Source organism: Apium graveolens, chromosome 2, assembly GCF_009905375.1.
Source record: "Apium graveolens cultivar Ventura chromosome 2, ASM990537v1, whole genome shotgun sequence".
NCBI lineage: Eukaryota > Viridiplantae > Streptophyta > Magnoliopsida > Apiales > Apiaceae > Apium > Apium graveolens.
The window spans coordinates 314,809,566-314,835,840 of NC_133648.1; the positions used below are offsets into that span (position 1 = coordinate 314,809,566).

Consider the following 26,275-nt stretch of genomic DNA (forward strand, 5'->3'; position numbering starts at 1 on the left):
CTTGCTAGCTCTTCCTGACCATTTGGAACAGAAAATTTAAGCTATTAGAGAAGGAAGAGAGTTAAGCAGATTGACTTTGGAAGTTCTATATGAAATCTTGAAAACTTATGAACTTGAAATGATGCAAAGGAAGTCATTAAAAGCACACCATGGTCATGTTGTTGATGGGTCAAGTGCTTTGATTGTTAATGACAGAGAAGAAAGTGAAGATAAGCAAGATGATCAAATTCCAGTTATTCAAGCCTTGGAACAAAAGAACAAAGAACCTCAGAAGCAAGTTGTGTTGGAGCTGGAGGAAGATGAATATTACACCTTGGATGAGCTAGATGAAATGGATCAGTCCATGGCTTACTTGGCTAGAAAATTTTCCAATATTAGAGTCAAGAAGCCAAGGTTTTTCAAAGGCAAGAGACAATCTTCCAACAACAACAATTGGAAACCAAAAACTCAGTACAATTCAGTTAGCAAAGGTGGCTATAAAACAGGATATGTGGAAAGATTAAAGATAAGGTGCTTCAACTGTGATGAGTTGGGTCACTTTGCTACTGAATGCAGAAAACCTAAAAAGGTAAAGAAAGACAAAGCCTATCTTGAACTGGAAGCAAAGTATGAAGCTCTCTTGAAGAAGTAGTCTAGAAAGGCTTATATTGTAGAAGGAAAAAGTTGGGATGATAATGATGTAGATGATGAAGATGAAGAGGTTGGAAACTATGCACTCATGACTTTTGAGCATGGAGAAGCATCTACTTCAAAAACAAAGGTACCAGCCCTAACCACTATTGATTTAAATGCTAGTCAATATAAGGAGACTGTAGAAAATATGAGTGTAGAGATGTTTCATATATACAATAACTTAGTAGCAGCTACTGAGGAAGTCAGTAGGTTAACAAAGGAAAATGAGAAGCTTGAGAGTGACAAGCAAAAGATGGATCTATTGCTTGTGGTGCTTGAATCAGTCAAACAAGAAAATGAATACTTGAAGAACAAGCTGAAGTGTGCCAATGAGATTGAAACTGTGTTAAGAGAGAAGATTGAAAAGAATGAAGTTAAGTTGAAATCTTTCAGGAATGCATCTAAGTTAGTTGGACAATACCATGAGAAGAACAGGCCATGTGCTAACATAGCTATTGGTCTTGATTATGATGTTTTGAACATCAAGAGGAAAGATATAGGTGGTAAAGGAAAGGCAACAGTAAATGAAGATGTTCCAACTATGCTGAAAAAGGTTGATTCACCTATGTTCAAAGCATGTGAAGTAGATTTCAGTGAAGAAGTGTTGATCATAAAGTAAGAAATTGCTGATGAAGACAATGAGAAGAGAAATGCAGAATCAACTCCAACTTCCAAAGTTGAACAGAAGCCCATGGTCAACCAAGATTCCAAGACATCTGTCAAGGAGACAAAAACTGAAGATGCAAGAAAGAAGAAGAAGAATAGAAATAGAAAGATTGGGATCAACAAAAGCAACAATTTTACCTATGTTGCAGATACTCCAAGAAAATAATGTCAAAAATGTGGCTCTGTGAATCATCTAACTCACCATTGTAAAAAGGTTGTTAGCAAGCAAGTAGAAGGAGCATGCAAGTACAATGAAGCAAATACTAATGATCCCTACTCATTCTGAGACAAGTTTGATTGCATCCCTTGCAACTTGAAAGTGATGAAAAGTTGCCACAAGCTAAGAGTAGATCTCAAAGAAGTAAAAATTGGGTCTACATCAAAAAGGGAAAATGCACAACAGTCAATGAATTACATTTTATCTAAAACAACTCATTCTGATTCTGCTCACTCTGTTAACAAGAAGAAAGTACCCAACATTGCTCGGGTTGTTAAACACACTTAAACTCATTGTGTGCAGGGATGCTCAAGACATATGACAAGTGATATGGCCCTGCTATCACAGTTTGAGGTGAAGGCTGGCCCATTAGTGACTTTTGGAGACAACAACAAAGGCTTCATAATGGGATATGGAAAATTGATTTCTGGGAATGTTGTCATTGATGATGTAGCACTGGTAGCTGGTCTTGAAGTGAATCTTCTCAGTGTTAGTCAATTTGCGGACAAAGGGTTCAGGGTTTTATTTAACAAAGAAGAATGCACTTTTATCAGCAAGAAAACTGGTGAAGTTGCTCTGAAAGGAGCAAGGAAAGGAAGCTTATTTGTTGCAGACTTGGACTCAGCAAATGAGGATGGAATTTTTTGCTTCTACACCAAAGCATCTATAGAGAAAAGCAAACTATGGCATAAGAAGCTGTCACATTTGAAATTTAAAGCACTCAATACTCTAGTTAAAAAGGAGTTGGTGAGAGACATGCCTAATCTGGAATTTACTCAAGATGAAGTCTGTGATGCTTGTCAAAAAGGAAAAATGAAAAGATCAAGTCACAAGAGTAAAACTGTGAATTCCATAAGTGCACCTTTGTAACTTATTCACATGGATTTATTTGGACCAGTTAATGTCCAGTCAATTTCAAGAAAAAGATATACACTTGTGATGGTAGATGACTACTCAAGGTACACATGGGTAGAATTTATGTACTCTAAAGATGAGACTCCACACATCATAATTGAGCACATCAAGAAGATTGAGAAGCAGGTTGAAGATCAAAATTGTGTGAAAAGGTTGAGGAGTGACAATGGGACAGAATTCAGGTATGCAACCTTAACTGAATTCTGCAAAGACAAAGGCATTGTTCAAGAATTCTCAGCAACTAGGACACCTAACAAAATGATGTAGTTGAAAGAAAGAACAGAACATTGGTGGAAGCTGCAAGAACAATGCTACAAGATGCAAAGTTGCCAACTAGTTTTTGGGAAGAAGCTGTGAACACTGCATGCTATACTCAAAACAGGTATCTCATTAACAAGAATCTTGGCAAGTCACCTTACTCAATCTTATCCAAAAGAAAACCTATTGTAAAGCATCTTCATATGTTTGGAAGCAAGTGCTATGTTTTAAAGGACAACTCTGAATATGTGGGAAAATTTGACTCTAAAGTTTTTGAGGTAATTTTTTTGGGATATTCATTGGAAAGAACTACATACAAAGTCTATGTGATTGAGTAAAAGAAGATTATGGAAAGCACAGATGTTAGTTTTGATGATGACAAATGTCCAGGCTTGGAATGCCTTGATGAAAATGAAGCTGAAGCCCTTAAGTTTGACAATCTCAACATGGATAGTGATTCTGATGATGAGGCTGAGATTAACACCCATCACAGAATTGATGAAGAGTCCAATGATCAAGTAAATCATGAGAATAGAAGCTCATCTCAAACACCTGAATTTGATAGCACAAACTCAGGGGGAGAAAGAGGAGAGAATTCTGGAAGTCATGCCAGTAATGAAGAAGAAACTGAAAACACAAGTCAACAAACTCACACAAGGAAGTAGGATAGATATCACACTAGAGAAGCAATTATTGGTGATCCAACTGCTGGAGTGAGAACTAGAAGTGCAACTGCAAATGAATGTCTTCATGCATATTTCATGTCACAAGTTGAGCCAAAAAAACTGAAGAAGCCCTTCTTGATCCTGATTGGATATCTGCTATGCAAGAAAAGCTAAATCAGTTCGAGAGAAACAAAGTATGGAAATTAGTTCCTGCACCAAAGAACAGAAGTATTATTGGAATAAAATGGGTGTTCTGGAACAAGATGGATGAAAATGGAATTCTTACCAGAAACAAAGCAAGATTGGTTGCAAAAGGCTACTCACAGAAGGAAGGAATTGATTATGATGAAACTTTTGCTCCAGTGGCAATACTTGAAGCAATAAGGATTTTCTTTGCATTTGTTGCACATTCAAATTTCAAGGTATATCAAATGGATGTGAAGAGTACTTTCCTTAATGGTGAGTTGGAAGAAGAGGTTTATGTGCAACAGCCACCTCGCTTTGAAGATCCAGAATTTCCAAATTTTGTATACAAGTTACTCAAGGCTCTCTATGGACTTAAACAAGCACCTAGAGCTTGGTATGATACACTGTCAGAATTTTTGATCAAGCATGGATTTACTAGAAGTACTACTGACAAGACTCTCTTCTACAAGAAACATGGTGATGATATGATCTTATTTCAGATCTATATGGATGATATTATTTATGGTTCTACTAATGAAAAGCTTTGTCAAAGGTTCTCTAAGCTTATGCAGAGTGAATATGAAATGAGTATGATGGAGGAATTAAGTTACTTTCTTGGACTTCAAGTTAGTCAAAGAAGTGATGAAATCTTCATCAGCCAAACTAAGTATGTCAAAGATTAATTGAAAACGTTTGGAATGGTTGATTGTTCGCCTGCATCTACACCTATATCTACAGCAAAAAAGTTGGATGAAGATAAAAAGGGCAAGAGTGTAGATATTTCAAGCTATAGAGGAATGATTGGATCATTGCTTTACTTAACTGTTAGTAGACCAGACATCATGTTTGTAACATGTTTGTGTGCAAGATTCCAAGCCAATCCAAAAGAATCACATTTGATAGATGTGAAGAGCATTTTAAGATACTTAAAGGGAACTCCAAAGTTGGGATTATGGTATCCTAAGGGAACTGGTTTTGAAGCTGTTGGATTCATAGATGCAGATTTTGCTGGATGTGGGGTTGACAGAAAGAGCATTAGTGGAAGCTGTCAGTTTTTTGGACATAGACTTGTATCCTGGTATAGCAAGAAACAACAATATGTGTCAACTTCCACAGCTAAGGCTGAATACATAGTAACTGGAAGTTGTTGTGCTCGAGTGCTTTGGATTAGAAATCAGCTAATGGATTATGGCCTAGTGTTACACAAAATTCCAATTATGTGTGACAATACTAGTGTTATATCCATTGTGGCTAACCCAGTTAATCATTCTAGAATAAAGCACATTGATGTAAGGTACCATTTTATTAGAGAATATGCTACAAATGGTACCATTGAGCTTATTTTTGTTCCAACAGAAAAACAGTTAGCTGACAATTTCATTAAACCTTTGGATGAAGCAACTTTCACTAGACTTGTAGGAGAAATTGGAATGCTTAACTCTTCATCCTAAGGCAAGAACTCAGCTAATGTTTTGCAGCAGATTAATTTCTAGTAAATTAAAATTCATTTGATTAATTGGAAATTAACTGAAATATGAATTATAAATATTTCAGAAATCTCTGCATATTTATTTTTCAAAATTCAAAAATTAGTTTGGAATTTTTCAATTCTAAGTAAACTGTCTAAATGTTGATTTACATTTTCAATATGTAGAGTTAGCACAAGGCAGAATCAAATATGATCAAAAGTATATAGATAACTGAGTTCTCGATAAGTCTAATTGACTTATCGACAAGTCATTTTGAGACTTCTCGAGTGAGTTCTCGATAAGTCAATTTTCTGACTTCTCGAAGGACTTCTCGATAAGCTTCATTATGACTTATCGATAAGTCATTGTAGATTTCTCTAAAAGTGTTAACTCACAGAGTTCTCTACAAGCAAAATTTTAGACTTATAAATAACTCAGAACTGAAATAATTTAATCCAATAAATTATTTTGGTAAAATACTTTTGGAAAAATTATTCTGGTTTTATTTTGATTTATTCAAATAAAAATTGGAATTAATTCAGTCCATTTTGGACAAACTGGGTATTTATTTGACATCTCGATAAGCTTATTTTTAGTTCTCTACAAGAATAAAACAAAATGACTTATCGATATATTTTTCACTTTTCAAAATGACTTCTCGATAAGCAAATTCCAAACGTCTATTTTTGAGTTCTCGACAAGTTATTTGATTTTACTATAAATACTCATACATCTCGACATACATATATTTACGCCTTCGAGAACTTTAAGTGACCTGGCTTTTTCAATTCCAAACCGATTTCTCTCTCGTTTCAAATCCTTTCTCTCTAATTTCTTTTACCCATTGATCTTCACATACACAGCAATGGCATCAAACGTTATTATACCCTTCATCCCAAAGGAGACCAACTTCCTTACTTCTTAGATTCCAATCAAGCTCCCAAAGCTTTCAAAAGCTTTGTCAAGTTTTTATCTGAAACTTACTTTGTTGGAGCTCTTACAGCTAACCCAATTCTCTATCTGGATGTATTCGGGGATTTCTGGAACACAACTGTAGCTAGGACAGTTGTGCATGAAGACCAATCTTCAACACTAGTGGTTAACTGTCAAATCAAAGGACAACAGGTTGAAATAACTGAAGCTGACATGAACCTGGCCTTGAACATTCCAACTGACAAGCTAGTAGAGATTCCAACTCAGGAGGAGCTGTATGAATTTATGGATTTTATCAATTATTCTGAGAAAATCAACTTGGTTAGCTTGAATAAGAAAAATCAAAGGAGGGAGTGGTCATTTCTGTTTGATTCTGTGGTGAGGGCTTTCACATGCAGGAAATTAGGATTTGACAACATTTCTAGTGTTGTTCAGAAACTAGTCTACTCAATGGCTCACAACAAGCAGATTAATGTAGGACACTACATTCTGGAGGAATTGAGCACCAGGCTCATCATGCCATTAACTTCAAGAGGTAAAAAAAATTCCTTCCTAGATTCATTATGTCTGCTTTAAATCATAAAGTAAATGACATACATATGCTTGAAGGTGCAGATAGGTCATTAATAGGCAATTGTAAGCTAGTGTCCAAAATCTTATTTGGATCACTTATTTCTAAGAATAAGGTACAGGTGGGTCTTAGGTTAACACCTTTCATGATTGAAAGATTCAGGACCTATCCTTACCCTATGCCTGACATGAGGACCAATGTAGTTCAACCTAGTGCAACAATGGTTCCTGAGCCTGTGGAAGTACAAACACAGGCACACCCACAGAAATCCTCCTGACGGTCAACTCTTCGTTTACTTTCCATAACTAGGACGGTCTAACTACAGAGGTTACCGAAGAAATTTATTATCATAGAATGCCAAATAAAATTTCGAAATCAAGGTAACCCATTCTGGAAAAAAAATGAAGAAGATGTAGATATGACTGGGACCAACCATACAAGTACGTAAGAGGGTCAGTCTTAGTATTGCACAGTTCACAACACATAAATCGGTGGCGTCCCACCAGACCCTTTGTCATACAGACAAATAGTCAAATCATATGCATTGTTTGCCATAATCAACCGATAGAACCTCCGAGGAAAGAAATATAAGGGTTCAAGAAATAAACCACAGTACTATCCACATTCCCTATGAGACTCGGTTGTCATAGCAGCCACTGACTATTACCATTCCATCTGAACTCACTGAGGTCGCACACTTGGTCCAGCAACATTCCTTAACATAGAAAATGCGATATTTAGGAATAACGTTGGTGTCTCTTCAGCTGACACATCAAGGGTCCGCTCAGAAGCTGAATTCTCTCAATCAGACTCATTTTCTCGAGAGGGATATCTAAAACCTCTATCGGGCATTACCAATAATACACATATGAAGGAGACGTATTCTAGCTAGGGCAGTTCCAGCCAATCCTCAATAGACGTCAGGGTTATGCCTCTGAAACCCTTGACCGAACTCATAGACTCGCTCCTCTTATTGAGTTGCTGACTCACATCTATATATAAACCTTCCCATACTCTTTTGACTCTACTTATAACCTAAATCAGGGACTCAAACCTGTGGCTCTGATACCAACTGTGACGGCCTCAATCCCGGGGTCAGGAGTTGATAATAATAATAACAATCATAATACAATCTAAATCATTAATAGTACATAACTACGACCCTTTTTACCAAGACCTTTTTCCAGGTTTAAGTATGACTTAGGTTACAATCATCACAAAACCAACTTACTATAAACAATCCTGAAAATACTATCTTAATACAGCAACTCAACAGACCATATTTGGTCCAATACAACTACCTCAGAGGAGCCTGACACGGAAGGAACTGGAACTCCGCCCTGACTACCACGGAAAAATCTCCTAGGTATCTGTAATACATATATAAAATATTTTGCAAGGGTGAGCAATCAATTGCTCAGCAGTACCATTATATGAATAATAATCAAAGACATCTTATGATAAACATTTATAGGAACAGAAATCATAACTCGTTTATAGAAAATAAATAAAAGAAGTGAAAACAGATGAAAACCGATGAAAACTGGATATCAATAGCTAGCATGCTCTATAAAACGTCTCATTAATTATGTTGTGTAAATACCAGAGTTCAATTTTAGCATACTACTTTCATTTTCAAATCTTCTGTTCCATTACATGAACCATAAAACCTTTTTGTCCCGTTACGGGGACCCAAAACCATTTGTTCCGTTACGGGAACCATAAAATCTCGCTTAGATATAAAAGTATTGGATGATCCCTGGTGAGACAACTGATCAGGCTATCTCCATAGCACAACTCTATCTTGGCCATCCTATAAAACTTATTCCGGAACTCAGAGACTAGCTAGGTCCCTGTCACGCTGGGCTGGTGGTTATAATAGGGTGCGCAACCACTTCGCCTCTTACGTTATTTTCCTGGCCGTTACGGGCCCTTGCGCACGCTCATCCAATTATCTGATCAACTTTTATCCAGTTTTCCAAACCACTTACCTATCTCTTTTCAAAATAATTCTATCACAGCACACTTTCCAAAACATTTTCATTTTATTCAAAACATAGAGATAGGTATTTTCTGAAGTTTTTTTCCCCCAAAACACAAGTTAACAAAATAATTCGAACCCATGGAATACGTAACTCAAAACTTTTTATTCCAGTACATAAATTTAAATCAACAATTATTCATATATTACTGAACCATAAAGATATGGTCAAGGGTAATTGCCTTGCAGAGCTTTACAACTATCTTTGATTGACCTTGGACTGACTTGGACACTCGGCTTTATCGCCTTACTATTTGACTATCCTGGATCCGACCTCGACCCTCAGGTCCTTCGCTTGGCACCTTGCGGAGCTTGTCGACTTATCACTAGGTTATTTTTAGTCCAGTGCCAACTTTCGGGCCTTCCGACTAGAACCTACAGAGTCGAAATACCCTAGTTTAGACATTCGATTATGCTTGACATATCCTCTCTAACAAACCTACTCATTCGATATCAAATTCCGACTCGTAATTATACATATTGTAATAACACACGCAACAATTAGGGTTCACGTTCTCGAAAATCGGTTCGGTGTTCGTTTCCAGGAAATACGTATACTCGTCATTTTACGAAATTAGGGTTATTGGTTTTGGAAAAATAGTTCACCACAACATACAATCAAATTTCGTACAAAATTTATATATTTATTTATATATTCGTTCGACATCCCGATAATTACCGGATACGCTCCCGTATTTCCATAGTTTGATTTCCCGGAAATCGGTCAGCACTTCCTTTATTTATCGGACTCTCCCGTCGAACCAATTCGACTTCAAACTAACAACAAAAATCAATCAATCAATCACGCAATCCAAATTTCACAAATTCCCAACCACCTATTTAAACTAACTAATTATTATTATTCACATTTGGATATTTATTTATTTTATATTCATATTTTAATAATTTTATTCGTAGGACTCAAAATTAATTCATCATGGTCCACCGTCGGCTCGCCGAGGCTCATCGCCGACGGCGGTAAAATTTGCGGGTACCCGATTAATTTCGGGTTTACAACGCAGCTTCTACCGATTAATAATTAATAACTTCCGTACGAAATATTTATTTCGCGAACATTACTCAAATGAATTTCCCTGCAAAAATAACATTAAAATAATAAAAAAAAATCTTAACTACACAAACACACGCGCACAATGCGCTAAAAGGAAAACAGAGGCTCATCCCGGACATCGTGAGGTCGCGCCACCACCACCACCCCGCCGGAAAAATCAAGGGGAAGGGCGGCAACACCAACCTCTCAGCCGAGATATATACATACACATACGAAATCATATACATAGGCATGCGATTGAGTAACCAAGTATAATCGCAGCAGCAAACATGAACAGATGGCCGGAAAAAAAAGAGGCTGACGAAAATCTTACTGAAAGGAACAGGGAGCCGAAATAGCAACAAAAGGAAGAAAACAGAGGTGTATTAAAACGATTTTGAGGAGAGAAATAGGGAATTAAGGAAGAGGACTGAGAAAGGGATTCAAGGAAATGATTTTATATCTATTTAATTTATTTGTTTGTTATGCCCACAAGGAACCATCAACAAACACGTGGCTAACAACCAGACACGTGTCTTTGAAATTCTCGAAAGCCAAATTTTATCTTGTAATATGAAATTTATCAAGCAAAATTACGGTTGGAAATGAGTCAAAAAATTTCCAAACAAGTTTTAAAATTCAAAAAATAATAGAGTACTAATATCCTAAAATATTTCATAATTTAATAAACACTTTTGAAACATAACTCATACTCGCATTTTTCAATTTCTCGAACCAAGTTGCGCATAAAATAACTTCATAAAATTACGAAAATAGTCTAAAAATGTTAGAAATATCCCAATATAAATAAAAACGTAATTTTCATAATTTTAAAATAATTTATGAAATGTAATTTATACCCACTTTTAACAATTAAACGAATCAACGCGCGGGTGAAATTAAATCCCAAAAATTCCCAAAAAAAATTAAAATTTTCAGAATAATCCAAACTTAATAAAATATGAGTTTCATAATTTTTAAAGAATTTTTGGAATTAAATAAATAATCCAAAATTAATAAAATATGAGTTTCATGATTTTTAAAGAATTCTAGAATTAAATAAGGATTTTACAAATAAATATAATCAGAAAATCATACAGGGCTAAATAATTGATGAAATATTGATTTCTAAATTTTATAAAATCCCAAAAATAATTATTGTAATTATAAAACCATAAAAAAAATTGTAGAGACAATCCAAGTATTTATGCAAATAAATTTGCATTAAATCTACTTTTAAAAGTGAAAACAATTCAGTACCACTCATTAATTAATTACGCAAACAACCCTGTACACCAAAAAATCACACATAGATAATAATAAAATAACACATAATTGACAGAAGCTATACACATATTTATTTATTTAATAATTCCATAAATACACATTAAATAATACGAAAATACGTGAATCGTTATAGTCATTTTGCATCTAATATCGAACTCACTCTAAGGTTGAAGTTCATATTTCATGCGACAAAAAAAAGATATAGACATACAGTACTCTCTAATATGTATTACCTATTTTACTCATATTCATGTTAACATTTAACGGACAAATAAACAAGAAGGACAAATATTAGCCATCATATTGGCACAACTAATAGTTAACCATTTTTGAAAAGATTATATTACACGTCATTACCCTACAATTAAGTCTTAGTTTTATTATGATTATGATGATTATGGTTGAACAGTCCTATACAGTCTATCAAGATACATGTAGTTTGGAAGAATTTAAATTAGAAAAATTTTGGAGTTGGATACATACAACTCCAACATTTTTCTAATTTAAATTAGAATTTAAATATTTTGTTAAAAGTTAGACGATGTAGAATTTGAGAAGAAGAAGACCGGCCCCGGTGAAGACATGATGCAGAGATATATACATGTATGTATAACATTTATTGGATACGCCTATCTTAAATTCTTATTCCAAAAGAATACCTAAATATAAAATGCGTAATATGTAAATACCCTAATATAAAATGTGTATATTAGAAGATTTGAATACAATGCTCAAAAAGATATTTGTATCTTGAATACGCATCATATGTGTACTATGTTCGTTATTATTAACCTTTCATCTTAAAAATGGGTATTTTTTATGATTAGTAAAAACGATATTTTTATTCTTCACTCGTATACTTCTAAGTCAGAAAGCATATCGTATGATTTGTTGCGTGATATTTTTGGGTGATTGTTGAAGGGGGAATCTGGTAACAACAAAGATTGAGGTTTCACGCCGGAATTAAGATCTATGATGGTGGTTCTTCACCTGAAGATCAAGCGGTGTGTGGTGGTTTGTGGTTGTTTTAGGCTGAGATTGATCAGAGTAAGTGGTGGCTCTCTTATCAGCTCTCAACTTCTTACCCTCTCAATATGCCTACGTACCCTTTATATAGGGATCAAGCCTGACGTAGTTCTTGTGGAACAAGAAATCTAATGGGCTTAGACTTCTTATTCCTAGGCCCGGTAGAAGCCCATCTGAAGTCCGTCTTCCGCTAGCTTTAGGAATGTCCAACTATGAGGCCCAACCGCGAAGGCCCAAGGCTCGTCCGTAATCGCAGGACTTCACAGATAATGCATCTCCCTGTGCAATGATAACACTCCGCTACCGTTATCTCCCATGATTTACGGAAGCAGGTATAGCCACGGTTCACCCCAAGTGTCGGACGCATCCCTGTCCCCCGAATGAGGATAACCTACCAGATAACAGGACAGGTGATCCCAAGCTCTTGGGTGCAAAGTGCAGGATGACTCCAAAGTTCTCCAACGAGGACACCCGTTAAATATAAGAACAGAGTTCCCAAAGGACACACCAACGTTAACCCCGCATCCCCAATGAGGACACCCGTTGAATACAGGAGGAGGCCTTCAATCATCAGGCATACCCCTGGAGGCCTTCAAGCTTTTCACGCACATCCCCCTCCTTGACCGTATCAAGGAGGGAATTCTTCAAAGAGTACCTGCAACAAATACGCTAGTAAAAATGATCTCCACTGCTCCTCTCCATGCAAGCTTTTTCCTAAAATCATCATTGAAAATACATTGACCAGGCACTGGACGCGTCCTAAGACCCTGGGCGCGTCCTCTCCTTCATGAAACCGGCATAACCTCCTCAAACTCTGGTGTACAACACTCCTCTTCACAACGCGCGTCCTAGTCAAGACAGATGCGTCCTCCAGCCGGTATTGCTACAAGACCATGTTTGCCAAATACCTTCATCAATGTTGACGCGTCCTTGTTCCTTGGGCGCGTCCATCCCAAGCGATGCACTTCCATGCTTCACCATCACCTACTCATAAAACATCCTCTAACATGTGGACGCATCCCCATTACATGGACGCGCCTTATCCTTTCACAATGTAATATCGGTCTTGACCGCACTTAACTCGCGTTTGACCCGAGTCACTCCAATGCCAAATTTTGGGTATAACAACTACCCCCCAAATTCCATTTGCAGTTGAAAACAAAATTGGAATTTTTATCCAGAAAACCAAGCAACGAAATTTGGCTCATAAGCAGAAGACGCGTCGTTGGTGGAGGACGCGTCTTGCCTTCACTTTATACCCGTGGTGTACAGCTATCATCCACGTAAGCCAACTCTCCTCTATTAATATCTTCCCCCAACTCACAATTGTTCCTTACTCTTTTTCTCTCTGGAAACCACCATTGTCGCCGCTCCGAAGCTTTTGGTTCAAAATCCCGACGATTTAACCGCCCATTACTTGATTTCTTTTGCTCAATCAACTCCCCAACTCAAAAGGTACACAAATCTCCTCTTATTTCTTTATTTGGCCGAGTACATTGGTTTTAATGAGCAAGAAACCGTTCGTATGCTTAATGTTCATGTCAACTGTTCTTCATGTTCTTTTATATGTATATATGTATATATCTATAAATGCATCATACTTTGCTTCTTTGATTCCGTAATTACATATTTTTAGGGCTTTGGTTGGATTCCCCCAAACTACTAACAGCCGGTTAAAATTCCATCGCATCGCAACCACATAGGATGCGTTTGCCCGTCAGGGCGCGTCCTATCTTCCCTTGTTTCCGACGTATATTTAAGTCGTTTTAACCAGATGTCATATAGGGACAATATTCTACTAGGACGCGTCGTGGTAGTGCACCTCTTGGGACAGATTCTTAGGACGCGTCCTAGGACGTTTCCGGTTTCTTCTTCTTTCTTTTTTATCATCATCATTTTCATTCATCATTTTTTTTTGCGGACGCGTCCTCAATTTTTTTTTCTTCCTTCTTTGCAGTTGGAGGACGCGTCTTCTTCCTCACCTTTTCATCCATTCAAAGTACTCAACAAACGCCTTGGAATCTATTCCCCACACTTTATCTCCTTCAAACTTGACTTCCCTGATTCTCATAGGACAAGTTCCTTCCTTAAGGAAGAAAGCCGCGTCTTTGAATCTCTCAACTCAAAGACTTCTATAATGTCTGACTCCAGTTCTGATTCTATGGATCACGTCCCCATAAGCTCGAGGATGAAAAAGAAAGGATTCAAACGCAAAAGAACTCCAATTCTACATGCTAGGGCCGCCATCGAAGACTGGACGGATGATGAGATCATTCCCACCACAATCCAAAAACCCCAACGCATGACTGTTTCAGACGAGGATGCGTCCCATTCTCAGGACGCGTCAGCCCCACAGGGCGCGGCCCCTTCTCATGATGCACCCTCTCCTCACAGCGAAGGTGAATTCGAGGGAAGAGCCCCAGATGCTGAAAAATACCCCATTTCTCCTCAACAGTCTGTTTCCCCACTGGAACATTGGGAACCCAGTGATGTAGAGCTTGATTTTGATTGGAAAGAACTGGAGGACCTCCCTGAGACTGAGAGGAATACTTGGAGGAAGAGGGAAAACAAATTAGCTTGTGTTGGGATAAAATCCACTGCAACTGATCTAGAGATCGGGTGGACCATGAAGTACTACGACATGGAGGGAATCTGGGCCTGTCCTCTCAGGATGATGAGACCTCATATCTTTAACGTGGAAAATCTGAGAATTCCTAGAATGGTTCTAACCCCAAAGCTTATTTCTTTAGGTGTGGGCGCGCCCTTACACCCCTACATCAAAAAGATCCTGAAATGGTATGATGTTGCCCCCATTCAACTGTCTCCAAATTCATACAAGTTAGCATGGGCTCTGTACATTATGTACCACAACCTTGGGTTGAGCGCGCCCTCTATGAAAGAGTTTAGCTTCTTCTACAGTATCAGAAAATCCATCCCAGGATACCACTTCTTGGTTGTCAACAAGTGGTTGAACAACAAAGGGTGTAATGAGGGCAAAATCAGCCACGAACGAGATTGGAAGGAGCCATTCTTCTACATCTATGATGTTAAAAGGGCTCGTGTTCGTTTTAACTTAGAGCCAAGTAAGTGCAATATCTAGAACGCGTCCTCTCCTGCAAGACGCGTCTTTTTCTTTTGTTATTTTTTCCCTTCTCCTTTTTATAACTCTCATCCCTCTTCCTTAGATAAAAGAATTCAGAAAGACCTTACAGGAAGAAAGAAAAAGAGAGCTGCGAAGGTATTGAAGTATGTCGAGAAGCACTTTAATCTTAAGGACATGATCACGGAGGCCAATCTCAAAAAGATTGGGGCTTTGTCTACAAGGGTTGGCTCCATTTGTAAATATCGTGATTTTTATAATGGAAAACCCGTCCTAACTGCATCTGAGAAAGCTAGAGGGTTAAATACAACAGAACTTGTCCAACTGGACATAAGTAGACAAGTAGATCTAGAGCAAGGTAAGAATCATTTGGACGCGTCCCTCGCGGACGACGCGTCATGCGCACTTTCACCCCTTCTCTTACATGCATAACTTTAATCTAACTTGTAAACGTTTCCCACATCCTATTTTATGGCTTTAGACGCGTCTTTTCCCTTGGGCGCGTCCTCTTCTGTTATTAGCTTGTCACTTATACCATTCTCATAGTCCATAATATGGGCGTTTAGGACGCGTCGTGACCCCATAAATGCGCCTTTTATGTCTCTGCACAGCTTCATGCATTTATATGTGTCCATATGCATTTTAATTGACATTTATACCTTTGTCTTTAAATTATGCTTATGGCGCGTCCTTCTATAGGGACGCGTCTACCTTATCTTGCTAATGTTTTTTCTGTATTCAAGTCACAGAAATGACTTCCCTTCCAAAGGGATTCGCAATTGGAGCTTCAAGAAAGTTGAGAGCCAAAAAGCAGACTCATGTGAAACCTGATCCCAAAGCTAAGGATCCTACTCCTGCTGTGACACCTTCCCCTTCGCCAAAAATCATCGACACCACAGTGCTGGACATCCCTGAGAAGGAGGACGCGCCCTTAAAGCGTCAAAAGACTGTTCCTGACGACCAATCTTTCGTTCTCAGATATCTGGGCGCGTCCTCGATTGGCGACTTTACCGAGGATAAAGTTAGGGGTTGGACTTTCAGGACTGAGCAACAGACAGAGGAGGCTATGGTTAGGGCTGTAGCTGAGCTTCACTTGCACGCCAGGCAAAGTGCTAATATGTCTGCAAGGCTCAGGGCGCGTCTTGCCGCCATCGACACTGCAAAGAGCCAAGCTGGAGATAAGGTAAAATCTCTGGAAAAGTATATTAATTTGCTTGCCCAAGAAAAGGATGCTGAGATCAAATGCCTGGAGGAGGAGAAGTCGCGTCTTGAGGCAGAAAAGGCTGTGTTAGAAGGTAATGTCTCCTCTTTGGAGAAAACGATGGAAAGTGTTATCACACTGAATTCCACCATGCAGCTGGAGCTTGACACTCTGAACGATGACAAGATGCATGGATGGACAGAGGAGCAAAAGCCGGTTTACCAAACTGGCTTCGCAGCAGGGTTTGAAGAGTGGTGCTCTGGGTTTATTACAAATGACCCAGAGTATACCTTTTTAAAGTTCGATGCAGACACCCAGATATGGGTCAAGGATTTCAGAGTTAGGGCCGCGGATTCCATAAAAAGTAAAAGGATTTTTCTTGGTTTGGAGGAAGAGGACGCGTCCCTTGCTCCTACTTCGCTTCAGGCTCAACCTCCTCCAGCAGACAACCAAGACAAACCTCAGGATGCGCCTCCTGCCTAGGACGCGTCCTATATTTTTTTTATGGATTTTTTTACTTGAACTATTTAAGGGTGCGGGCCCCTTGAAGCCTTGCAATTTGTAATGATCACTTTTGAACTACTTTTGCTTGCATGCTTTCATGACATTTCTCCTTAATTTGCCTCTGCATATCTTTTTCTTTATAAACTTTACTCAGACGTATGGGCGTGTCCTGTACGAAGGACGCGTCCCCATTGAAACATTGATTGAAACATTGTTATACTTTTTACTCACATATTAAACAGGTGTTATGAATGGGCGCGTCCTTTCTACTTGGACGCGTCTGGGTAGAGTTGTCTGGAAAGTGCATTTTTAAGCAGCATAATATCATGCTGCGCTTGTGCATTTAGATAAGACAGAGCATGTGGGGCGCGTCCTCAGTAAAGACGCGTCTTCCCTTTAATTATTTTTATAAAATTTGAAGGAACATAAAACTGTCGGAGCATCAACCAAAATAACTTGGGCGCGTCCTTGAAAGTAGTACGCGTCTTAATTCCAATTTTTCTTGAACTCTATTGTTCCTTTAAAATCTGCATAAAACTATTAACTAGGGCGCGCCCTGTAGCTTGGACGCGTCATGAAACCAAGCAAATTAACAAGCAAATATATATTTTTTGGAAAATTTCAAAGTTTTCATAATAATGCGCTCTGGTGTCAAAACTGCACCAGTCCCACGGCTACTATGCTCTGTGGGGAAATTATTCGAAAGAATGACCCTTCAACTAGTTCTAAGGTAAGTAGTACTTGCACTTCCCCCCTAGGCTAGGAGGAATTTATTTAATTCTAGCCTATAATCCGGGCATAGCCCTAAATATATAATAAAAGAGGTACGTAAGGGGCCAAAGCCGCGCCTTACTGATAATACTTTCGGAGATGTTCCGCGTTCCACGCTCGCAGAACCAGCTTCCCTTCCATATCTTCAAGGTGATAAGTCCCTTTCTACAAGATGGCCTTTATTTTGTATGGTCCTTCCCAATTAGCTCCAAACACTCCATGTTGGGGGTTCTTTGTGTTGGGCATCACTTTCCTAAGTACCAAATCTCCCACCTTCAGCAATTGCCCCTTTACCTTCTTGTTATAATACCTTGCGGCACCTTGCTGATACGCTGCAAGCCTTAGCTGAGAATTTTCCCTCGTCTCCTCCAAGAGATCCAAATGAAGCCTTTGATTAATCTCGGCATCTTCCTCTATGTAACGGTCTCTGTGAAGCGATCCCGACCCAACTTCCACGGGGACCATAGCTTCATAACCGTAAGTCAGCATGAACGGAGTTTCTCCCGTAGTAGATCGTGGTGTAGTGTTGTATGACCACATCACCTTCGGGAGTTCTTTAGGCCAATTTCCTTTGCGTTCTTCCAGTTTGGCTTTGAGGGTATTCTTTATTATTTAATTAACAGCTTCTGTCTGCTCATTGCTTTGAGGATGATAGACCGCTGCAAACTCCTTCTTAATTTTCAACTCCTCACATAGTTGTCGCAACTCCTTGCTATCAAATTGCTTTCCGTTGTCAGAGACAAGCTTGTAAGGGATTCCAAACCTGCACACGATGGAGTTGAAAACAAAATCTCTGATTTTCTTTGCGGTGATAGTAGCCAATGGCATAGCTTCCGCCCATTTAGTAAAGTAATCGACCGCAACCACTGCATACTTGACATCCCCTTTAGCTTTAGGTAATTCTCCGATAAGATCAATTCCCCACATGGCGAACGGCCATGGGCTTACCATAGGCGTCAAGAGCGTCGTCGGCATAGACGAGTAGTTTGCAAAGCGCTGGCAACGATCGCATGCCCTGATAAAATTTATAGCATCCTCTTTCATTGTAGGCCAATAATACCCTTGGCGCAAAACTTTCATCGCCAACGAGCTACCCCCCGAGTGATTGCCACAGATTCCCTCATGTACTTCCCTTAAGATGTAATTTCCTTCTTCTTCGTCAACACATCTAAGCAGCGGTTGATTGAACCCTCTCTTGTACAGAACTTCGTCATATATCACATACCTTGCAGCCTAATAGCGGAGTCGACGAGCCTTAAACTTATCCTCGGGGAGTGTTCCCTTGCGAATATAGGCCAGAATGGGCGTCATCCATGTTTCCTTGGGAGCCTCATCCACTTGCATAATTTCTACCTCTGGGATACTAGGAATCTCTTGGATTTCAAGGGGGATGGATCCTAACAACATAGCCTCTTGTTGCGACCCCATTTTTTCTAGAGCATCTGCATTACTGTTCTTCTCCCGTGGAACATATTCCAACCTAACTTCTTTGAACATTCCAATCAGGCGTTGTGTGCATCTCAAGTATAATTCTGTTCTTGGGCCTCGCGCTTGAAATCCCCCGTTCACCTGATTCACCACCAGCTCTGAGTCACTCCTCGCAATTAGGTTTCGCACCCCCATTTTTAAAGCGATCTTTAGGCCATTAATCAATGCTTCATACTCCGCATCATTATTTGTTGCATAAAACTTAAAATGAATTGCGCTCATCAGATGGTGGCCTTCTGGAGACACGAGTACTATACCCACACCTGCTCCTCCATTGTTAACTTCCCCATCCACATGCAAGATCCACCAGGGATGTGGAAACTCCTCCAAAGACTCCTCAACATGAGGTGGATGTAGCATCACCAAAGCTTTGTCATCAACTTCAGAATCAAATTCCAACAAGAAATCAGCTAAGGCTTGCCCTTTAATCGCTGTCCGGGGCACATATTCCAAATCAAAATGTCCCAACTCCACAGCTCACTTCAGCATTCTCCCTGATGACTCTGGTTTATGAAGGACTTGCCGTAGCGGGTATGCCGTACGAACTTCAATTCTATGGGCCTGAAAATACGGCAACAACTTTCTTGATGCAAGAATCAGGGCATAAACCAACTTCTCCAAGCTTGTGTAGCGAGTTTCAGCGTCGTGCAACCGCTTGCTCACGTAGTACACTGGTGACTGCTTCCCATCTTCCTCTCTTACCAGAACTGCGCTGATTGAATACTCAGACACTGCGAGGTACAGTACCAGAGATTCTCCATCTAACGGTTTTGACAGCATGGGAGGGTTTCCCAGTTGCTCCTTGATCCTTCTAAAAGCCTCTTCGCATTCTGGTGTCCATACAAAGTCTTTCCATGCTAACTTAATCACCTTAAAGAATTTTTTACATCTGTCAGAAGATTTGGAAACAAACCGATTTAGCACGGAACAGTCCCAATTAAACTTTGCACTTGTTTCACATTGGTGGGCGATTTCATATCTAACAGTGCCTTGATCTTTGCGGGGTTGGCCTCAATTCCCCTATGGTTGACGATGAACCCGAAAAACTTGCCCGACTCTACGCCGAACACACACTTTTGCGGGTTCAGCTTCATGCGAAACCTCCTTAAAATGTTAAACATTTCCATCAAGTGTCTGATATGATCATTCGCCACCTTGGACTTTACCAGCATATCATCCACGTGCACCTCCATGGTTCTCCCAATTTGGTTTTTGAACATCATGTTTACCAACTGCTGGTAGGTTGTGCCAGCATTGATCAAACCAAACGGCATTCCTATGTAACAGTATAACCCCATGTCAGTGATGAAGGATGTATGCTCTTGATCAGGGCCATACATCGGAATTTGGTTGTAACCGGAGTATGCATCCATAAAACTCATCAAGGCATGCCCTGCTGTCGCGTCAACCAACTGATTAATTCGTGGGAGCGGGAAGCTATCCTTTGGACAGGCCTTATTGAGATCTGTGAAATCCACACATGTCCTCCACTTCCCGTTCGGCTTTTTCACAAGCACTGAATTTGCAAGCCATTCGGGGTAGAAGGATTCTTTGATTAGTCCCACCTCTAACAATCGGTCTACTTCTTCTTTTAATGCTATCGCCCTTTCCCCGCTCACCGGGCGGCGTTTTTGACGTATGCCCGTATAATTCGGGAAGATATTCAACCGGTGACACATTACTTCTGGGTCGATTCCCACCACGTTTGAATGACTCCATGTGAAGAAATCAAGATTTGCAATTAAAAAGCGGGTAAGACTTCCCCTCATTTCTTCATCTAAATGGGATCCCACTTTCAAAATCTTGTTCGGGTCATCTTTGTCAACCGGAATAGATATTTTGTCTTCGGCCGGTCCCGTCTTTTCGGCGGGCATAGGGATCCTGGGATCCAAATCGAAATCAAAGTCTCGGGGGTCCTCGACCTCCATTCTTGCATCTGAGGGCGCGTCCCCATGAGTGAGAGCATCTACCTCAGGGCAAGGCATTATTTTGTGCAACGCAGGTGACAAGGGCACGTCTTCATTTGGAGGAGCATCAACCTCAATTCCATTTTTACTCTTCAAGGGTGCGTCCTCCTTTTGAGGAGCATCCACCTTGAAGTTATTTTCGAGACCTTGAAAAATCTCACTTCTTCCTTCCAATTTCTCCCCGTTAACCTCCTTCTGCATGATCTCCTCTGCATGGTTCACCACAACTTCTTCCACGCTACGGATCCTCGAAACATTCCCCAGCGTCAAAACAGAGTTCCCGGTGACATAAGTTTCTTCCTCTTCGGGACCTTCTACGAAATAGTGGGCATGAACCTCTCCACTCGGTTTTGTATGAATGTCCTCTGTACCCTCAAATGGAAGACCCTTTCCCTCGTACCTTCTTCTACGGAATTCTTTAACAGCCTTGTGATAGCAGTCGCATGACTCGTACTGCGACCCTCTCAGACTGCCTACTTCGTTTGGTGTTGGGAACTTTATCATCAAGTGATGTATCGAGGTTATCACCCTGAACGCTCGTAACCAAGGTCTGCCGACCAACACATTGTGCGCGGAATCTTGATCCAACATTTTGAAGTCTATCATTTGAGTGACCGACAAAGCTCCTTCCCCGAGTGTGACGGGAAGCCTAACCGAACCCATAACTCTCACTGCTTCTCCAGTAAAGCCATAGACGTGTGCATCTTTAAAATACATGTCGCTATCCGGGAAACCCAATTTTTTGTAAGTGCTGTTATACAAGATGTTCGCAGAACTCCCATTGTCCAAGAAGACTCGATGTACATTCATTGCCCCAATAAGCATGGTAATCACTAGCGCATCATTGTGGGGATGATGCACCCACCTCGATTCTTTTTCCTTGAATGTAATGTCAGCGGACTCTTCCTTGAAGATCTTCGGAGGTTTGTCTTCCAAGCTGTGAATGTTGGTGAGCGGCGGATGTCGCGCCTCTCTCGCATTTCTTTTCAATGCTCGATTACTATCACCAACAAAAGGGTGTCCTCCAAAAATCGCCCTGATATTTCCAGCCCTCTAAAACTTAACTTCTGCTGTTTTTTCAACATCTTCCACCGGCGGGGGCTGTCTTTCATCCTTACCCTTGTCATTGCTTCCCCTGCGTCGTTTCACCTTGTCAATCCATTCTCCCGGGTACCCAGCCTTGATCAATTCCTCAATTTCATCTTTTAGGTGACGACACTCGTGGGTGTCATGTCCGGTAGACTCATGGTAATCACAATACTTCTTTTTGTCTCTGCTCTGCCATGAAGTCAGACGGTCGGGTTTCTTGAAGATTCCTATATCCTTACTTACCTCAAAAATATGATCAATGGATGCTGCCAGTGGTGTATAATTGCTGACCCTTCTCTCATAGTTCGATGGCGGGCTCCATTATCTCCACGTGCTTACGGTGTTCACCCTATTAGGGCTTCTGGCATTCCGCCGATAATCTGGGCTCAAGGATCTATCTCTTCTCTTGGCTCGCCCCTTGGAGTTATGGGTGTTTTTATTCTTTTTTATTTCCGTGAGCGACTGCTCAATCGCCTTGAATGATTCCGTCTGCGCAAGCACATCTGCTAACGACACCGGGTCCTTCCCTTGCAGGTGCTTCCAAAAATCTGTTCCCACAAGCAGTCCAGCTATAAGAAGTATTTTCAGCGTTTCATCAGTTGCACCCCTTACCAAAGTGGATTCTGCATTGAACCTTTTGAAGTATGAGGTTAAACTTTCTCCTTCCTTCTGTTTCATATTAGCCAGTGTGGTAACTGGTGGTGTGTACTTCACTGCAGCTTGAAATTGAGTCAAAAACAAAGTTTTCATCTGTTCCCAGGATGTGATCACACCTAGACCAAGTTTTTGGAACCACTGCTGAGCGCCTACTCTAAAAGTGGCCTACAGGAGACGACATCGATCCAAACCAAGTACTTGATATACATCTATTTCAATGTTAAAGCGCCCCAGGAATTCCACAGGATCAGAGTTCCCATGAAAACGCAAGTCATTGGTTGTGTTCCTGTATCCTGCAGGCAATTGTGCCTCCCTCACAACAGCCGCAAAAGGAGAAGGAGCTTGCGCAGTCGCCGTTACTCTTCCTCCCTCAAGATGGTTGAGCAACCTCTTGAGATCGTTCACATTAAACGTCCCTACTCCAGGAATGGTTTGAATATTAGGCTATTGGGGTTGCTCTGCGACTTGTTGTAGTTCCCCTTGATTACTCCCCGGGTGTAGAGGTGGATTTCGCCGCCCCTCGCCCTGAAGCAGCGGCTATGACATGTTACCATCTTGGTTTTGAACGTTTTCCCGCACGCGAGGTTCCTCTTGACCGCGTCCCGGGATTTCATCATTATTTTGCATTCTTACTTGAATTCGCCCGCCGTCCTGGTCATGAGGACGCGCCCTGGACCCATTACCTATAGCACTGTGGGAAGCTACGGGAATAACGGCAGGAGCTTCTTCAGTGGGGGGTGCACCATCTTTCCTACCATTATAGGGTGTTCTCCCATATTGGTATCCCATCATTCCTCGTCCATTCCTCTGATATCCCCGGTAGTAGCTCCCAGGCCTTCCTCGCGGAGGGACACGCTCGTGCTCGCGGTGCCGCACCCTGTCATCCCTTTGGAATGCAGGGGGCACACGCGTTGTATCACGGGGCCTCGCTTCTCCAGCGTTTCCTTCCTTTTGCCATTCTATCAGCAGCATTCTCAAATCGTCATCTTCCAATCTTATGCCAAGCCTTCTTTTCAAGGTTGAAAAATCCCTTCCTTCCTCATCTTGATTCAGAGTGTTCTCCGCACGACGACGCTCGTCCATCGTACGCCCAGACCTATGTTGGCGTGGCACCACCTGGTTACCAAGGCGAGGCCTTTCCCTACCATCAGTGTCCTCATCGACAAGCTCCACAATAGGTTCTACATCATCATAATATTCCAAGCGCCGCGGAGTGATTCGCGGGTTTTCCCTGCTGCCTTGGGTATCTCCTTCAACTACTGGCGCTTTCCCCACGGCATGGCCGTGACGGGGAAAACGACGACCTCTCCTTGTTCTCCGACGCTCCACCGTATTCAGTCTTGAGTGAAAATTATTAAGAGTATCCCCCATGCGATACAACTGCTCCAAGATATCAGCGTTGCTGATGAGAATCGGAGGTGTTCCCCCCACATCCGGAGCTTTCGGTGGATCCGCCATGTTTCTGGGAACGTAGGGTTCATGGCGAGTGTAGCCTCCCCCGCCTTCTCCTTCAAATCTGCTGTCACTTCCATCATAAGAACTTCCATCACGATTATAAGACATCTTTTCCTCCTAAGATTACGACCTTAATTAGCAGCCCCTCCTTCTAGCGCCAATTTGTTGACGGAGGAATCTGGTAACAACGAAAATTGAGGTTTCTCGCCGGAATTAAGATCTATGATGGTGTTTCTTCGCCGGAAGATCAAGCGGTGTGTGGTGGTTTGTGGTTGTTTTAGGCTGAGATTGATCAGAGTAAGTGGTGGCTCTCTTATCAACTCTCAACTTCTTACCCTCTCAATATGCCTACGTACCCTTTATATAGGGATCAAGCCTGACGTAGTTCTTGTGGAACAAGAAATCTAATGGGCTTAGACTTCTTATTCCTAGGCCCGGTAGAAGCCCATCTGAAGTCCGTCTTCCGCTAGCTTTAGGAATGTCCAACTATGAGGCCCAACCGCGAAGGCCCAAGGCTCGTCCGTAATCGCAGGACTTCACGGATAATGCATCTCCCTGCGCAAGGATAACACTCCGCTACCGCTATCTCCCTTGATTTACGGACGCAGGTATAGCCACGGTTCACCCCAAGTGTCGGACGCATCCTTGTCCCCCGAATGAGGATAACCCACCAGATAACAGGACAGGTGATCCCAAGCTCTTGGGTGCAAAGTGCAGGACGACTCCAAAGTTCTCCAACGAGGACACCCGTTGAATACAAGAACAGAGTTCCCAAAGCACACACCAACGTTAACCCCGCATCCCCAACGAGGACATCCGTTGAATACAGGAGGAGGCCTTCAATCATCAGGCATACCCCTGGAGGCCTTCAAGCTTTTCACGGACATCCCCCTTCTTGATCGTCTCAAGGAGGGAATTCTTCAAAGAGTACCTGCAACAAATACGCTAGAAAAAATGATCTCCACTGCTCCTCTCCATGCAAGCTTTTTCCTAAAATCACCATTGAAAATACATTGACCAGGCACTGGACGCGTCCTAAGACCCTGGGCGCGTCCTCTCCTTCATGAAACCTGCATAACCTCCTCAAACTCTGGTGTACAACACTCCTCTTCACAACGCGCGTCCTAGTCAAGACAGACGCGTCCTCCAACCGGTATTGCCGCAAGACCATGTTTGCCAAATACCTTTATCAATGTTGACGCGTCCTTGTTCCTTGGGCGCGTCCATCCCAAGCGATGCACTTCCATGCTTCACCATCATAAAACATCCTCTAACATGTGGACGCGTCCCCATTACATGGACGCGCCTTATCCTTTCACAATGTAATATCGGACTTGACCGCACTTAACTCGTGTTTGACCCGATTCACTCCAATACCAAATTTTGGGTATAACAGTGATGAATTAGAAAAACATTTACTCATTTTCTCTCAAAAAATATATATATAAATCTTCAACATACAAATAGGTCAACAAAATTTACCAGAATTAGCATCGATGCCCGTCGGAAAATCAAGACTCCTGCATATGCAACTGCAAGCCATTGAGTTATCATATAACATCATTTCACTCTCTTATTCCATTAGAGAGTTTTCTATTAAATAGCAAATTATAGCAAGTTCTCACCTAGAATCCGAAAAAAAAACTCTAATGTAGGAACTGTGACGACTAAACTCAAGCAATCATATTTGCACAACTAATATTTAGCCATTTTTGTGTGAAAGGAATATATTACAAGTCTTTACCATGCAATTAGTTTTATTATGATTATGATGATTAAGTCTTAGTTTTATCAGCATTCACGTAAATAGCAACAATTAAAATATCATGTCTCATTTGTCATATCATTTTGTTATATATTTTCAGCTAATTTTATGTATATAACACTACTTTTCTAGTAACAATCAAATAGTACTAAACATTCATGCAACTTCCCAAAATGCTTAGAGTATCTCCCATGGAATAAATATAGCCAATTATTATAGCCAATTTCATCGGAATAAATCAGCTAAGAGACAAATTATACATAACCACTATTTTATGTCATTTTAGCCCATCAACACCATTGGAGATGCCTTAATAAGAAT

General features: G+C 40.7%; 1 protein-coding gene across 1 annotated transcript; it reads right to left on the reverse strand.

Annotated features, from left to right (window-relative positions):
- Window positions 1–18,766: 18,766 nt before the first annotated feature.
- LOC141703910 (uncharacterized) lies at window positions 18,767–19,156 on the reverse strand. The gene has a single exon (XM_074507300.1). It carries the CDS (start codon window positions 19,154–19,156, stop codon window positions 18,767–18,769), a length of 390 nt encoding a protein of 129 aa, XP_074363401.1.
- Between the last annotated feature and the right edge of the window lie 7,119 nt (window positions 19,157–26,275).

Coding starts and splice junctions, on each gene's coding strand:
- LOC141703910 (XM_074507300.1), bottom strand. CDS start 19,156: ATGGGGGTGCGAAACCTAATTGCGAGGAGTGACTCAGAGCTGGTGGTG.